We start from the raw sequence: 16,123 nt of genomic DNA on the forward strand, positions 1-16,123 counted from the left end.
CGTTCTGTGAGACTTCAACAGGGTTTCATCGGTTTTCCCGATGACTGGGCAGGAATTTAAGTTACCCTTGGATCGTCTCCGCCCTCCGATGCTTCCTCCTCCAGCACCGGAACCTGCCGCCACCGTTGAGAGCATTCAACAAGTAATAAAACATCGCTTTGATAAATCTCCAAGGTTTTGACCTGCAAGCCTAAGAAATGAGGATTGTGTCAGAGAAAAAGACCTTGTCGAGGTCCAAAACCGGGATCCCTGTAATCTTCTCCTTTGCGGATTACCAAGCAATTAGGGCCTGCGACTTTCCAACTAGAGGACGGCTACAGGTGGCATGCAGGTCGGCTGACACAAGTGCCCCCACCAAGTAACCCAATTTCCACAGCAGACCATTTGTTGCTGGATGTGCTCATCGGAAATGTGGCACCAGCGCTTGTTTTTATTCCCAACTTAGCCCTCGCCAGGCCTCAGAGACTATGCCAGTGGCCCGCTGGGTTCCAGAGTTTTATCACCTCCTATCACACCTCAAAAAAAACCGAAAGGGACTATCGAAAACAACACAAATGTATGTAGAGAGTACAGAAGTATGCTAGAACGACTGACGGTGTGTGTATTAGTTGAAAAAAAAAAAATACTTGTTTTTTATTCACCTCAATGTTCAAGCCTGGTTAATATATAACAACAGCGAATTTATGTGTAAAAAAAGGAAGCATTGTGGTAGTGGATATGATGTTATATGCTTTTTTTACAGCAAGGAATTGGGTGTTACGATGTGCAAGCACTACCAGAAACACAAAAAAGACTGCAAAGGATCAGGGATAAACGAAGCAGTGTAACCTGTGTACGAATATTATTATTCATTATTCAATATCTTATTATTATTCAAATTCTTTGTCTTATTATATATTTAAGGTAAGGCCATTTTTGTTTTCCATTAGACATGCTTTTGGCTGTAATCCTCTGCCACCCAGCTGTACAGAATTCCTGGGGAGAACCCTGTATATTAATAATACATTTTCATTTCCTGTACTTCTTATAGCCTTTGACATTTTAGAGTGTTTGACTGCAGGTCTCCAAAATGTTTTGCCCCTGAGGTCTTGTGTTGGAAGTAATGTGATATTTTATGATGTTGGGGTTGGAAAACAGCAGGAAAGGTGATGTCAGAGTATTTTATCCAACTTGTTCAGGTCTATTTAGAACACTTACGGCAAAATTGGAACTAGGTCGCTTAGGGATGGATTATACTTTTTTGCACCTCAGTAATGGGCTTGATAGTTTTGCATATTTAACTCAGTACCAAATCAAATGATTTATAATGCTGCTAAATTTCTTTTTTTTCAGGGGGGAGCGGGTCCCTAAATCGTAAAAAGTCAGCAACCATATGCCTCTCCAAATGTTTTATAGAAAGGATTTAGTGTATCCACAATGTGTCTATCACAACAAAGTCTACTTGTTAGACCAACATTGATTCATTAGCTATAATTATTTCTGTAAGTTTTGTTTGACCAAAGTAAAATAAAATACATTTTGATATTCATATCTGTTCTAGGCTGTTGAAAAAAAAAACATGATTAACTTTTATCACACAAATGTGTATAGCCTAGAGAGGTAAAGTTACAAGTTTGTCATAAATGTGGCAGATGGTATACACTACAAGCTACTGCATATGCAGAAGCACCTTGAGAGAGGAGCAGCTGCCCCTGCTTTGCCCTGTGGAATGACAGATTGTATTCAGCACTCTATACCATATCTTATAGAATTTACAATAATGCAGAATTAAGTAAAAGACAGAAGAATCTACTGGAATGTTCAGTCACACACTGAGAGACTGCTAAGTTGTGGGCTGCCTAAAATATCTACAGTAAATGAAATTTATTTGGCTGAGATGTGTAAAATCTAAAAGCAATATATCTGATATTTTGTTTTACCTGTGGTACTGTATCAGCTTGTTCACATAAGTTTGCCAAGGAGCTTAGTTGAATGGTAAAACATTAGTGTTTGAACGTGACATTAGCGGTTAGTGTCCAGCCCTCACCTTTCCATTCAATTCAATGGGCTGAGAGACAAGTCATTTCAGCCTGCTTAACTATCAAATTTGTTTGAGTCAGGACAATCTTTCGTTAACTTTCGTTTCATTACCTTTATTAAAATACAAAATCTTACAGATTGCAAGGTAGATTTATATACCTAGTGGGTTGATGGGAATTCTGTAATTGACTTGTAGTTTGACCAATGAATAAATGCGATGTACTAGGAACAGTATTAATGATATGTCACAAAGACGGCCGAAGTGGGCAGCGTCAGAACCAGGGGAATGAAATACACAAAGACAGATGATGTGAAATGAAATGATGATGGCGCTTGCTTGCGCCGGTTTATTGTAAAATAAAACAGTTGAACAAACAGAAAACAACAGAACACGGCACTTTATGCCAAAATAAAAGAAACAAACAAAACGGACTAAACAAAACAAACAATGGACTAACAAACAAACACGGTGAGCTTCTATTTAACAATGACTGCTATTCTTATTATTATTTCTACCTCCGTCTCCTGTCCCGTTCTCCACTCACCGAACACCAACCCCGAGTGGGTGAAAACATGCTGTTTTTATGCAGCTGTACCAAGACTCTATTGCTAATCAATCATTCAATTGGAGTCTCGGTACAACTGCACGTGAATTAATAAAGTGCAATTTCCTGTGCTCACATATTATTACTTTTTACTTGCACGTGAAGTGCTGTGCAATCCTCGTGCCTAAATACAAATATACATTTTAAACGCTCTTGTTACACAGACCCTTTTATATCCCGTGTACCTATGACTACACACCAACATTTAACAAACCACACGCAACATAACAGATAATATACACAGGGGCGGGCACTTTGTCACATGATACTATAGATGTTCTGCCTGAAAATGTTGCAATCTTTATATGATTTCCATGGTTACCCTTGAAATAAAAAAACGCACTTCAATTATGGCCTTGTTATAGAGGTGCGGTGAGTTTATAAATAGACAAAAAGGAGAAGTTAAGGGCATTTTTAATATACATATGATAAAAATATGGTTTTGTAAGAAAATATGTTGCATTATTTAAACTGCTATGCTTCCTATGCAGATGCTGTCTTTGTTTTAATAAGGGTTGTGTGGTATAAGGACTTGAGTAATGTGTACTGTGAGGATTCATACTGTTCATGCTGGGGGCTCACTGTGTTAGCTCACCCTATAGATGTTTTTGTTTTAAAACACAGCAGGTTGTGAGTTTGAATCCCAAGTTCTCCTCTGTTTGTCGTTAAGGTTATGCACACGTGCCACCTCTCATGAATCACATGTGACACTTACAGATTTTCTCCAACCTCCCCATCACACACTTAATGCCTAGAGTATTGTAAATATTCTCACAAGTAAATGGGAGAAGTCATTGGAGCAGTAATGTTGGGAGACTGTATTAGGTCTGTTTGTTTTTGTAATTTGAAACGTTAAGCACATTGACTAAATTAACCAGTGGAGGACCACAATTTTTATGGATTAAGACCAGAGATTAAGAGACAAAGGTGCATCACTCTTACTTTGCAGCAAACCTACTACTGTATAGACTTAAATGCAGTAAAACCTTACAGTTTTCTCCTGTACTAAGCACAATGTTTCAAGTAAAATAGATGACAGACATCTCTGTCACAAATGTTCAGTGTATTTGGTGAATGGTTAATTCAGAGTCGACTGTACTAGCATAACTGTAAGCATCTCAACCTGGAAATGCAGTTACCGCTTTTTGGTGTGCAGGTGTTGTTCTGGGAGTGATCAACAGGTGGAGACAGCAATTAGTTTGGATTTCCCCCATGGGCAATGGAAATCTCTGGCAACATGCACATAATGGAGAAGCCCTATGTATATATCTAAGTCACAGTGGTTGAGCTGAAGATTTTTAAAAAACACTTTGTAATGCTACTGAATTATATTTTAAACACTGTAGCACTTTAGTAACTGGTCAATACATTTCTTGAGTAGTTTTCAGAAGTTCTTTGTGTATGCTACTTTGCATATTTATACATTTCAGCCACAACCTTTGTTATCAAAATTGTACACCTCCAGTCCATTATTAATTACAATATAGATAGATTTGGAGAATAACTATTAAAGTGTCACTCCTTCTTATCAGTTTTGATGCATTGGCTGCTCTGTCCCTGACAGCTGGCGTTTCCATTGTCACTGAGAAATGGCAGCTATAAATCGTTGTAATTGACAACAGTCAGAGTTGAAGGTGTGCCAGCTTCCTACACCCTCCTAGCTCTAGCTCGAAGATTCCTTTGGCTAATAAATAAAATGCACCTTTAATAAACAGGGTACTGACATGTACATTTTCACATTAAATCCATAACTATATACATATATGTAGTAATGCATAAAACATGTATCATGTATATAAAATTCAAAAGACAAACATTTCGATTAAAGATCTTCCTCAGTGTCTTTAATGTTAATCATATTTTTCTGTGCAGGCCCAGATTTAAGTGCCTAATGCAGATGATCAGCGGTTTCTAAAACCAGGGTTAAGCGTGGTTGCGTTTGACCTCAACAACGAAGCAATTGTATAGAAAAGAATTGGTTCAGATTTTAAAGCCGCCAGTGCAAAACATTTTCAAGTAAACAACAGTACAACATTTGCAGACATCAACGTGCATTAACATACAGTAAGCAGTTTTGTTTGTGTTGACTACGAGTGACATCCAAGCAAGCAAGCCAGTCTGTCAGCTTGCCCCTGCCCCTCTGAGATCGGCTGATCCACTGAGTCTGTTGGACTGGCGGTGAGAACAAACGGAGGCTTGGCATTTAAATGTTAAAGGTGCATAACGGGATTTTTGTAGGGAACCAGGAATTTCAAACATGACATTTACATACCAATCAATGTAAGAAGTTTAATTAACTTTTTTTTTTATAAATCATTCAAGGTGCAGTATAAAATAAATAAATGTGCATATCTACAAAAGTAAATGAACAATTAATTCAGCAGCAATAAGTTATTCAAGCCCATTTCTAGCCTCTACAGCAAATGCATAGGCTATACCGTTTTGCATTGACGGATGGATACATTCAGCACATCTTACAGTAATTTAAAGTTCAAAATCGAGTGCATTTTATAAGCTCAATAACTCACCAGGGTGTGCAGTGTACAATACCACTTTTCTGGTGTGTAAAAGGAACCTGGCTTCGCTTTGTGCCTCACCACACCAGAGGCATAGGATATTACACAATGACTACACAACCTGGAGTGTGTTATTTCTTTCATATTTGTTCAAAATTTTATCAATAGCAAGTCCATAAGAACAGCTACCAGTACTTGGTTCTGTTTCAAGAAACCAAATAATGTCGTACAGTCGAACCAGTTTCAAAGAGATCAGTTACGATTTTCAGTTTCAAAGAGATCAGTTACGATTTTCAGTTTCAAAGAGATCAGGTACGATTTTCAGTTTCAAAGAGATCAGTTACGATTTTCAGTTTCAAAGAGATCAGGTACGATTTTCAGTTTCAAAGAGATCAGATCAGGTACGATTTTCAGTTTCAAAGAGATCAGGTACGATTTTCAGTTTCAAAGAGATCAGGTACGATTTTCAGTTTCAAAGAGATCAGGTACGATTTTCAGTTTCAAAGAGATCAGGTACGATTTTCAGTTTCAAAGAGATCAGGTACGATTTTCAGTTTCAAAGAGATCAGGTACGATTTTCAGTTTCAAAGAGATCAGGTACGATTTTCAGCTTCAAAGAGATCAGATACGATTTTCAGCTTCAAAGAGATCAGGTACGATTTTCAGCTTCAAAGAGATCAGATATGATTTTGGGTTTCAAAGAGATCAGATACGATTTTCAGTTTCAAAGAGATCAGGTACCTTGAATGTGAAGAAAGCAATATGTTAATAGAGGGTTGATGGGGACAGGCTTTGAGAAATCAGAAGAAAATATCCCTTGGCTATAGCTAATGATAGCAGTTAGTGATTTGCACATATTGTTCTGAAATATGTACAGTACATGATCTTGGGACCCCATACAACAAAATATTCACAGAAAATTGTTATTGTTCTGTATCACCTCTGTGGCTATAAAACATGATTGCGCAAAGTACACGTAAGGTATTTCTGAACATCAATTGAGAACAACATAATAAACAATTGGATAGCAAACCAAAATTACCCAGAGACCTTATCTATGTTCTAGTATATAATAACATTCCATTAAAAGCATCTTGTATGGTACACAGTATAATATAAACAAGCTTTAAGGAATACTTGACATTTAATAATCTCTAAAAAATAATCTAGGGTGACAGTATAATAACTATCTAGGGTGACATTATAATAACTATCTTTTTATGGGAATTCGTATTAATAGTATTGGTTATTATGAGTTTGTATGACTTTCTGTGGAATGTATCACAAGTGATTACTTCATTGAAAGATGCTGTGATTCCCACCACATTGTTAATGCATTTGGCAAGCCATGATTGTAAAAGACATGTTTAATATTATTGCATTTTACTCTAGGGAACAATGTGCCACACACATAAAGGAACCCAAATCAACTCCTGCAGCTCTTCAAAGAGTAAAGAGCTTTACATTACATTTTTTACAGAGAAAAAAGTTGTGTGTTAATAGACCCTTACCCCTGGAGTACTTATTATATATAGTATAAAACGCCTGCACTTAATTCTATATCCACAATCACACAGTCCATATATTTTACATCCGACAATTATAACATGTTATGATTTGGACAATTTGTCTACAGATAATAAACAAGTTTTTTGTGTTTTTTTATTATGAAAAAATGTTGCAATTGGGCAGCACTGATTGAATCTCAAGCCTCAGGATTGAGGGCTAATCTGTGTAAGAAGGAACTGTGACTACACAGACAGAGTGCACAAAAAAACAAAGAAAAAATAATTATTAGGTCTTCACAATTCATAATTCTTATTGAATAAACATTATAGCACTGTTTTGTCACTTTAATATAGCTCTGCACTCTTTTACTGTATGAGTATGACTTCTCTGAATAATTAATAATGTATGAATAAAGGGTTTTCTGCACACCCTTACCTCCCTGATGAAAAAGATACATTCTTATGTAGAGTTGTGGCTCAAATAAGAAAATACATCAAATGGTTTCATCATTTTAAAATGACTACAACTGTATACTTATTTTAAACCACTGCAGGTATTTATTTTCTTTCCTTAAGTTCCCTCCCTTATGGAACAAAAATATATTTGAATATATTGAGAAATATAATGTAATATATTGATTAATATATTTCAATATATTAAAGATTACAAAAAGCATTATAGAATATATGTATATATATATTCACAATTTTGTACAATATGTAAATCATACTCTAATTTTTTTTTTTTATTTATTTTTGGCATGTGAATATTTTTAAAGTAGTTAGTAGTTCTACAAATGCAAAAAAAAAAAAAAACAACAACAATTAAACATTCAAGAATGTTAAAAACCTTAACCCTAAAATGACAATGTGCTGTATGTCAATATATTTACAAATATATTTTCTTTCCATAAGGGCTTGCTTTTGCTTTACTAAAACAGCCACTTATTATCTAGCAACTACCATGATAGCTACATATACAGTAGTATGTTCATTTTCTAAAATTTACACATCATGCAGACATCAAGTCACATAATAAGAAAATAAATGTTGTATAAAGTATTAGCTGTGTAAGCAGTGCAAGGACGTATACAGATGTGTTTAATGTAAGTTGTTCCCAGTAATACCATTCTAAGGTTTGACATTGAAGTTAGTAAATGATATTGCACATCTTACATTGTTGTATGGGTTTTCAAAGAACTCTGTGACACACGTCCAGAGCATTATCATTCATTTTTATCTCAGTGCTGAGCTGCAGCTTTTGTGCTATTAGCTGAAAAGGAGAACATACTTCATTGTGTTCAGCTTTCTAAGGGAAATAGTATATTTCTAATCAAGCAACATGATCAGAATGATTTTGATAGAAGTTAGAATGTTTGAGAACTTTTTTAGCGCATCAAGTTATATTTTCATCAGCCTTAAATCCTTCTTCAGAGGTCAGCTAAGCAAAACTAAGCTACGGTGTGCAAGTACACCACCCACTCAATATATCAACGGTGTTGGGGTCCAATATAAATCCGCTATATATCGAGGTCCGTGATATAGCGAGAGACCCTTAGAAAAACAAATAGGCAAACAAATACCGAACAACCACTCCCTCATTTTATCGTGGGTGTCAGGGTCCAGTATAAATCCTCTACGCACCCGCTTTTTTCAAATTGCTTGTACAAAAAGCAGCACACCGTTTTAATTTGTGCAGCGGATGGTAAATGCTTCTCAACAACTTCATTCTCCAATTAATTTCATAAGTCTTCCTTTCCTTTTTCAAATGCCCAAAGCCGCTGCATTGAAAGAATCCATTCCCAACATAGAAAGCTTGTTGCTAGGGAGCTGACCTCACTGCCTTGTGACTTTTGTTGGTGCATTGCTGCCACTCGTGAACATCTTGTTGGCTAAAATAAAAACCGTTTCAGCAAGTAGATATTTAATTTGCTTTGTGTTATTGTGCAATGCGTGTGTATATGATAACAGTACGATATTTAGGCTTTGTTTTTAATTGTTTGTGATGTGCAGTATGAAATAAAGCGCCTAAGTGCCTATGTATAGTGCAGCTAAGGCATACGCAGTTAGACAGTAAAAATGGGGAGCCAACTCCAGGACTGTGATATATCCAAATCTGCAGTATAGCGAGGGGTGATATAACGAGGGGTGGGTGTATTTGTCAAAACAAAACAAAAATAAAATAGAAACTAATTAAGTCACCCTGAAGCCATTCTTGCATAAACTGCAGATGTAAACCAGGGATGGGTGGAAGTCTACATATAGTAAGTGTTTTTTACTGCTGAGAGTCTTTGGGCTTGACACTCTTGCAAACACTTTTTAAAACGCTTTTCTGCAGTTCAAAGTAAATTAAATAACGGATGGATGGATCGTCTATAATGTGTTTCTTAATAATTAAGACAAGGTGGAACCACATACTTCTAGGCCTAGAGTTTTCTTTCCACCACCTTAAAAAATATTTAGCACAACCTGCCATTGTGTGAAATTAATATTTTGCTGTATGTACTATGAGTTTATACATTTGCTTGCTGTGATTCAAAGTCGTTTTAAAGTGTTTTCATATATATGTTTGCATATATCTGGAAAACTGCTTAAAATGTAATCAAACTTGGTCTAAATAATATTTTGGTTTTAACAGGACTATCAGATTGTGGGGATTGAAGGAGGTAGCTCTGTTTGCACATTCATCCATTTGTATTTCAAGCTTACACTTTTCCATGTATCTTGAGAACACAAGACGTTATTCTACATACTATAAATGAGTCTTTTTTTATGTATTTTGTTTCTAGTGCATTCGTGGCTTATCGTGATCTTTATAGAATATGTGTCTCTAGTAGATGTTTAGATACACATAAATCATGGGGTTTCCATGCAAAAATTTTTTTTTAACTCGAGACATTTACATGAGAAAAATGTCTTGTGTAAAATGCTTTTTTGGGTTTCCATTCACTCAGTTTATTTTATTCACGTAAACCAGGCTTTTCACCCGATGTCATGCAAATGAACAGGAAAAGTTGGGGATTATATCTAAATTAGCTGTGAGTAAAGTACTCATGCTGTTTTTGAAGATTACTAGTGAAATTTTGTGAAAATGTGGTTTCCATGCACAGAGAACTGGTACATGAGTGAATCTGAACTGCTGTAGTAAAGCAAAAATGCCTTGTGTACAGTGTGTGTGTGTGTGTGTGTGTGTGTGTGTATGTGTGTATATATATATATATATATATATATATATATATATATATATATATATATATATATATATATATATATATATATATATATATATATATATATATATAGATAGATAGATAGATAGATAGATATCGCTTTCTTTCAGGCAATGCAGCAGGGGATCAGGTGATGCTGCGTGTACTACCCTGGCTTTGATTTAGAAACCCTACCATCCAGATGGCTGACCACTGCTGAGGAAGCATTCAACACCACGCTTGGGCAAATACGGATAGTGGGCACTTGAAAGGGAGGTGGCGGATACTGAAGTGCAGCATTAGTTCGTTCCAAAAATTACCACTGCCTGCTGTATCCTGCACAAACTCCTGTCAACAACAAAATGAGGTGTTCAGGAATCAGTGGCTGCCTGAGAGACAGACAAAGGTTACCAGTGTTGCCAAGTCTCACGAGAAAAAAAAAAGCGACAATGCCTTCCAAAACAAGCCCAAAACAAACAAACGCATGTTAGAGTATGGGTGTTTATGCAAGTTCCAACCAGCGACTCTCAATAAAAAGCCCAATTCTGTTTATTATAAGCCGATTGTGAAGGTTACCTCAGCCGCCAGTTTCAATTGGACAGCAGCGATCTGAGGAGTCTCGTGCTGTCAGAGATTCTCTCTTTAATTTTAAGTTCTGTTGAATTTACTGTTGTGTTAAATAATAATGATGCAAACAAATAAAACACAGTCAAAATGTTAATTTTCAATTTTATTTGTTCAGTTCTGAGAGATCATCAACAACTTGTTGGATGTTGTTGTGCTGTTTTGGGCGATCGAGCTGGCTCATGACATCCAGTTCACCAACTATATTTACTAACGTGCAAGGCAGACAGGCGTTGTCTTTGGACATAACTGAGATTAAAAAAAGGAAAAGAATTAATTCAGTTAGCCATTTAAGCAGCAAGGGTATTCTCAAACTGCTGCTTTAATACTTTAACAAGGGCATAACACAGTTCATGGTAAGTGGTTTTATACAGAACTGTAAAACCACAAGTGGTATACAACATGACGGACCAGACACAGCAAAAAACAATAATAAAAAAAGCCGCCGCATTATCATTAAGGAGAACTACACCACTGCTAACCATAAAATCGCCATTTGGAATCCACAGTAACAATTGACCCTCTCCCTTGCAATATTTATAGTTAAGAATAAACACATTCATTAACATTGACACGTGAAATGTGGGTTTCCATGCGAAACTGGGCGTAGATTTTCCAATGTGTTTTGTCATTTACACGAGAAGATGAGATTTACCCTAACCCTCTCTTTGGCCGTTTTTTTCGGCCACAAACCTGATTTACCTATGCACGCACATCACAATTTCACATGTAAATTGACCCGCATGGAAACCCCATGAGTGTGGACAGAAAGAAGTGTTATTCATCCCCACCCGAGTTTACTGTTCGAAAACGACCTTCTGAATATCTGTTGTCCTTTATTTGAGTAAAATAATTAATTATACTGGTTAAAATCCTCCTGAGATTAAACATCTTAAAAAGATGAAATCTGTTGAAAAACAGCAACTGCAGTAGATCTATACCCCCCGTGCATTTCAAGGAAAGATTAGAACTATCCAGTGATTAAAACAAGCTCAGTTCAAGGAGGTAGTTTGTTTGATTGCCTTTTTAAATTCTTGCCTTGAATAACAATCACAGCATGATGAATCCTGATTATTCAAGGATTCAGCAGCTACGAGTGACGTAGCCTTGCAGTACTTCGTGTTTGTTAATGCTGTAATTTCCATAACATGCTTATGTACTTGAAATAATTATGAACTGAGATCTGCAAGGGTCCAGCATGTTAATTAATGAGTCTAAAGGCGCTTTAACGTTACATTGGTGGTTCGTCATCAATCCTTATAGTTCGGTTAAACCTATAAAATAATTCCTGTAACTCTTACCTAATATTTATTGCCAAGCTGTATATTCAGAGACCGTATATTATCTTGATTTGAAACACATAACAATATGGTAAACAAACTCAACTTCAAGAGCTCTTATGAGAGAATGCAGTCTATGCTCCCAGAAGGACCCCAGCAGAGAAAAAAAGCCATTTTTGTTTTTTGCATTACACTTATATTTCTCAGATAATATTCAGCCTACATGGTTTTTCTGCTGCCATGATTTGCATTTGACTCTCAGTAGGTAATTTCGTCCATCATTATAATTTAGAGGAATAAATCAATCCTAAATGGGCATTACAGGGTCCCAGTCGATCTACTGCTGATGGAAACGTGGCATTAGACTTATGAAGTATGTCAGAGTTTGCCCAAGTGGTATTAGAACATAGGAACATAAAGTTTACAAACGAGAGGAGGCCATTCGGCCCATCTTGCTCATTTGGTTGTTAGTAGCTTATTGATCCCAGAATCTCATCAAGCAGCTTCTTGAAGGATCCCAGGGTGTCAGCTTCAACAACATTACTGGGGAGTTGATTCCAGACCCTCACAATTCTCTGTGTAAAAAAGTGCCTCCTATTTTCTGTTCTGAATGTTCTAATCTCCATTTGTGACCCCTGGTCCTTGTTTCTTTTTTCAGGCTGAAAAAGTCCCTTGGGTCGACACTGTCAATACCTTTTAGAATTTTGAATGCTTGAATTAGGTCGCCACGTAGTCTTCTTTGTTCAAGACTGAACAGATTCAATTCTTTTAGGCTGTCTGCATATGACATGCCTTTTAAGCCCGGAATAATTCTGGTCGCTCTTCTTTACACTCTTTCTAGAGCAGCAATATCTTTTTTATAGCGAGGTGACCAGAACTGCACACAATATTCAAGATGAGGTCTTACTAGTACTGTGATGAGTCAAAGGGTTTTCGGTCTGTGATTCAGCCTCCCGACAGTAGATGGCATCAAACCAACTCGGGACTTCCCTTACCAAGATCTCGTGACCATGGCAAAAGTCATCTTTTGAGGGGCGGCACCTTGGTGAGGGGCGGAAGTACGAGTATGTAAATTCCAGCCACTGGAGTCAAGTGAAGGATAAGGACACTTGTCAGTTGAGGATTGGTGTTCCACTGACTACAGAGGCGGGACATTACATACTAAAGGGAACGTACTACTGTGTTTGGGGTTGGTCCGAAAGTAAAATAGGAGGAGTAACGGGTGGAGGGAGAGACTGGTTTGGTGCAGCGGGATTTTTAAAACAAAAAACACTAACATTTCTTTTGTCTTTTTTTGTTTATGTATGGGTCGCCACGAAGACAATTAAAGACGAGTCATCACGGTTTGTTTTGGATTTCACCCCTGCACTCCTTCCCTCACACCATTTTGTTTTCTTTTGTTATTTAATTATTTTGTTGTGTATAGAGAATAAAAATAAATTATTTTATTTCTGTACACATAAATTACTGTCTGGACATTCCATTTAATACACTCTCGCCTCACAAGTACATTGTACAGTTTTAACATTACTTCCCTTGATTTAAATTCGACACTTTTCACAATGTATCCGAGCATCTTGTTAGCCTTTTTTATAGCTTCCCCACATTGTCTAGATGAAGACATTTCTGAGTCAACAAAAACTCCTAGGTCTTTTTCATACATTCCTTCTCCAATTTCAGTATCTCCCATATGATATTTATAATGTACATTTTTATTTCCTGCGTGCAGTACCTTACACTTTTCTCTATTAAATGTCATTTGCCATGTGTCTGCCCAGTTCTGAATCTTGTCTAGATCATTTTGAATGACCTTTGCTGCTACAACAGTGTTTGCCACTCCTCCTACTTTTGTGTCGTCTGCAAATTTAACAAGTTTGCTTACTATACCAGAATCTAAATCATTAATGTAGATTAGGAATAGCAGAGGACCTAATACTGATCCCTGTGGTACACCACTGGTTACCACACTCCATTCTGAGGTTTTTCCTCTAATCAGTACTTTCTGTTTTCTACATGTTAACCACTCCCTAATCCATGTACATGTGTTTCCTTGAATCCCAACTGCGTTCAGTTTGAGAATTAATCTTTTGTCCGGGACTTTGTCAAAAGCTTTTTGGAAATCTAAATAAACCATGTCATATGCTTTACAATTATCCATTATCGATGTTGCATCCTCAAAGAAATCAAGCAAGTTAGTTAGACACGATCTCCCTTTCCTAAAACCATGTTGACTGTCTCCCAGGACCCTGTTACCATATAGGTAATTTTCCATTTTGGATCTTATTATAGTTTCCATAAGTTTGCATATAATAGAAGTCAGGCTTACTGGTCTGTAGTTACCTGGTTCAGTTTTGTTTCCCTTTTTGTGGATCGGTATTACGTTTGCAATTTTCCAGTCTGTCGGTACCACCCCTGTGTCAAGAGACTGCTGCATGATCTTGGTTAGCGGTTTGTAAATTACTTCTTTCATTTCTTTGAGTACTACTGGGAGGATCTCATCCGGCCCAGGGGATTTGTTTATTTTAAGAGCTCCTAGTCCCTTTAACACTTCTGCCTCGGTTATGCTAAAGTTATTTAAAACTGGATAGGAACTGGATGACATGTGGGGCATGTTGTCAGTATCTTCCTTTGTAAAAACTTGTGAAAAGTAATCATTTAATATATATTTTTTTCTTCATCTACGATTTTGCCATTTGTATCTCTTAAACATTTAATCTCCTCTTTGAATGTTCTCTTGCTGTTGTAATATTGGAAAAACATTTTGGAATTGGTTTTAGCTCCCTTAGCAATGTTCATTTCTATTTCTCTCTTGGCCTTTCTAACTTCCTTTTTGACTTGCGTTTGCAGTTCCGTGTACTCTTTCTGCGTACTTTCTTTTTGGTCCCTTTTTAATGCTCTATAAAGTGCCTTTTTTCGCTGAATATTTTTTGAAATTAATCTATTAAACCATTTTGGCAATTTAGTTTTACATTTAAATTTGTCTACTTTAGGGATGTAATTGTTTTGCGCCTCTAGTACTACATTTTTGAAGAATAACCATCCTTCTTCTGTGGGTGTTTTCTCTATTTTACTCCAATCTACTTCTGTTAGTCTCTGTTTCATACCTTCATAGTTTGCTTTTCTAAAATTGTAAACCTTAGCTTTAGTCATTACTTTTGGAGTTTTAAAAAACACTTCAAATGAGACCATGTTGTGGTCTGAGTTTGCCAGTGGTTCTTTGACCTCTGTTTTAGCTTTTCTGTCTTCGTTATTTGAAAAGACTAAATCAAGGCATGCCTCCCCTCTAGTCGGTGCCTTGACAAATTGTGTTAGGAAGCAGTCATTTGTCATTTCCACCATTTCAATTTCATCCTTCGTGCTACCCACCGGGTTTTCCCATTTTATATGGGGGAAGTTGAAATCCCCCATTAGTATGGTTTCTACCCATCACTCTCAGACAACCAAGTTTCTGTAACACCTATCACGTCATAGTTACTTGTTAGTGCAGTAGCTTCAAGTTCTAGAATTTTGTATTCCATCTTTCCGTTTTGCTCTGCTTTTGTACTGTCCGCCTTGCAATCAACACACAAAAAAAGAGAATATGTTGTTTTCAATTTTTTTTTTAATTCTTTACAGAAATTGATAAATACGAAGGTGATGAAGTCAAAAAGGAAGATGAGGAGAAGAAATACCTAGATGTCATCAGCAACAAAAACATTAAATTGTCAGAAAGAATACTGATTCCCGTACAACAGTATCCAAAGGTACAGTAGGTTCTAATTCTGGTTATTACAGTTGTAATCCCTGTCTCAGTGATAGTGGATATTTATTGACATGTATTCTGTCCTGTTTTCCATTTTCTGATTATTCATACTCCGACTGATATTCTTTCATATAGTTTACACACTCGTATGACATTTTCTTTATTGTTTTTTCTTTAAACTTTATTATATACACAGAGAGTATAGAACTTTGTTTGAACAATGTTCAACCTGCTTCGGCATACAAGACAAAAGTCTGAAGTCATATTGATTTTTTGTTTTTATAAATGATTAACACAACGACAAAACCAGGCTGTTTGCTTGAATGTGCTCTCCTTTTTAACCTCTACTTTTCTTCCTTTTTTATTTGTAATGTGCCTATGGCTAATGTATTTGTGTAAATGTAAAAGAAAACACAATACGATCCCACAATCCCTCAGTGGCCTTTGACGCACCGAAACGCTCTTTTGATTTCCAGCCATAGGCAGCTGAAGCCACAAATTTATCAAAGAGGCATCTTGAATAAGCTGCCACAGAGAGGTGATTTAACTGTAAAGTATAGTATCTGTAAATTTCGGAATTGTAAATTATCGACCATTGAAAGAACAAGGGATCAATATAT

General features: G+C 36.5%; 1 protein-coding gene across 1 annotated transcript in view; it reads left to right on the plus strand.

The window, feature by feature from the left end:
• khdrbs2 (KH domain containing, RNA binding, signal transduction associated 2) overlaps positions 1-16,123 on the plus strand; it is a 109,941-nt gene that overhangs the window by 15,107 nt on the left and 78,711 nt on the right. The window contains exon 2 of the mRNA XM_041251538.1: positions 15,377-15,504. Coding sequence (XP_041107472.1) covers positions 15,377-15,504 — 128 coding nt within the window. The remainder of the gene's footprint in view (positions 1-15,376; positions 15,505-16,123) is intronic.

Source organism: Polyodon spathula, chromosome 6, assembly GCF_017654505.1.
Source record: "Polyodon spathula isolate WHYD16114869_AA chromosome 6, ASM1765450v1, whole genome shotgun sequence".
Classification (NCBI taxonomy): domain Eukaryota; kingdom Metazoa; phylum Chordata; class Actinopteri; order Acipenseriformes; family Polyodontidae; genus Polyodon; species Polyodon spathula.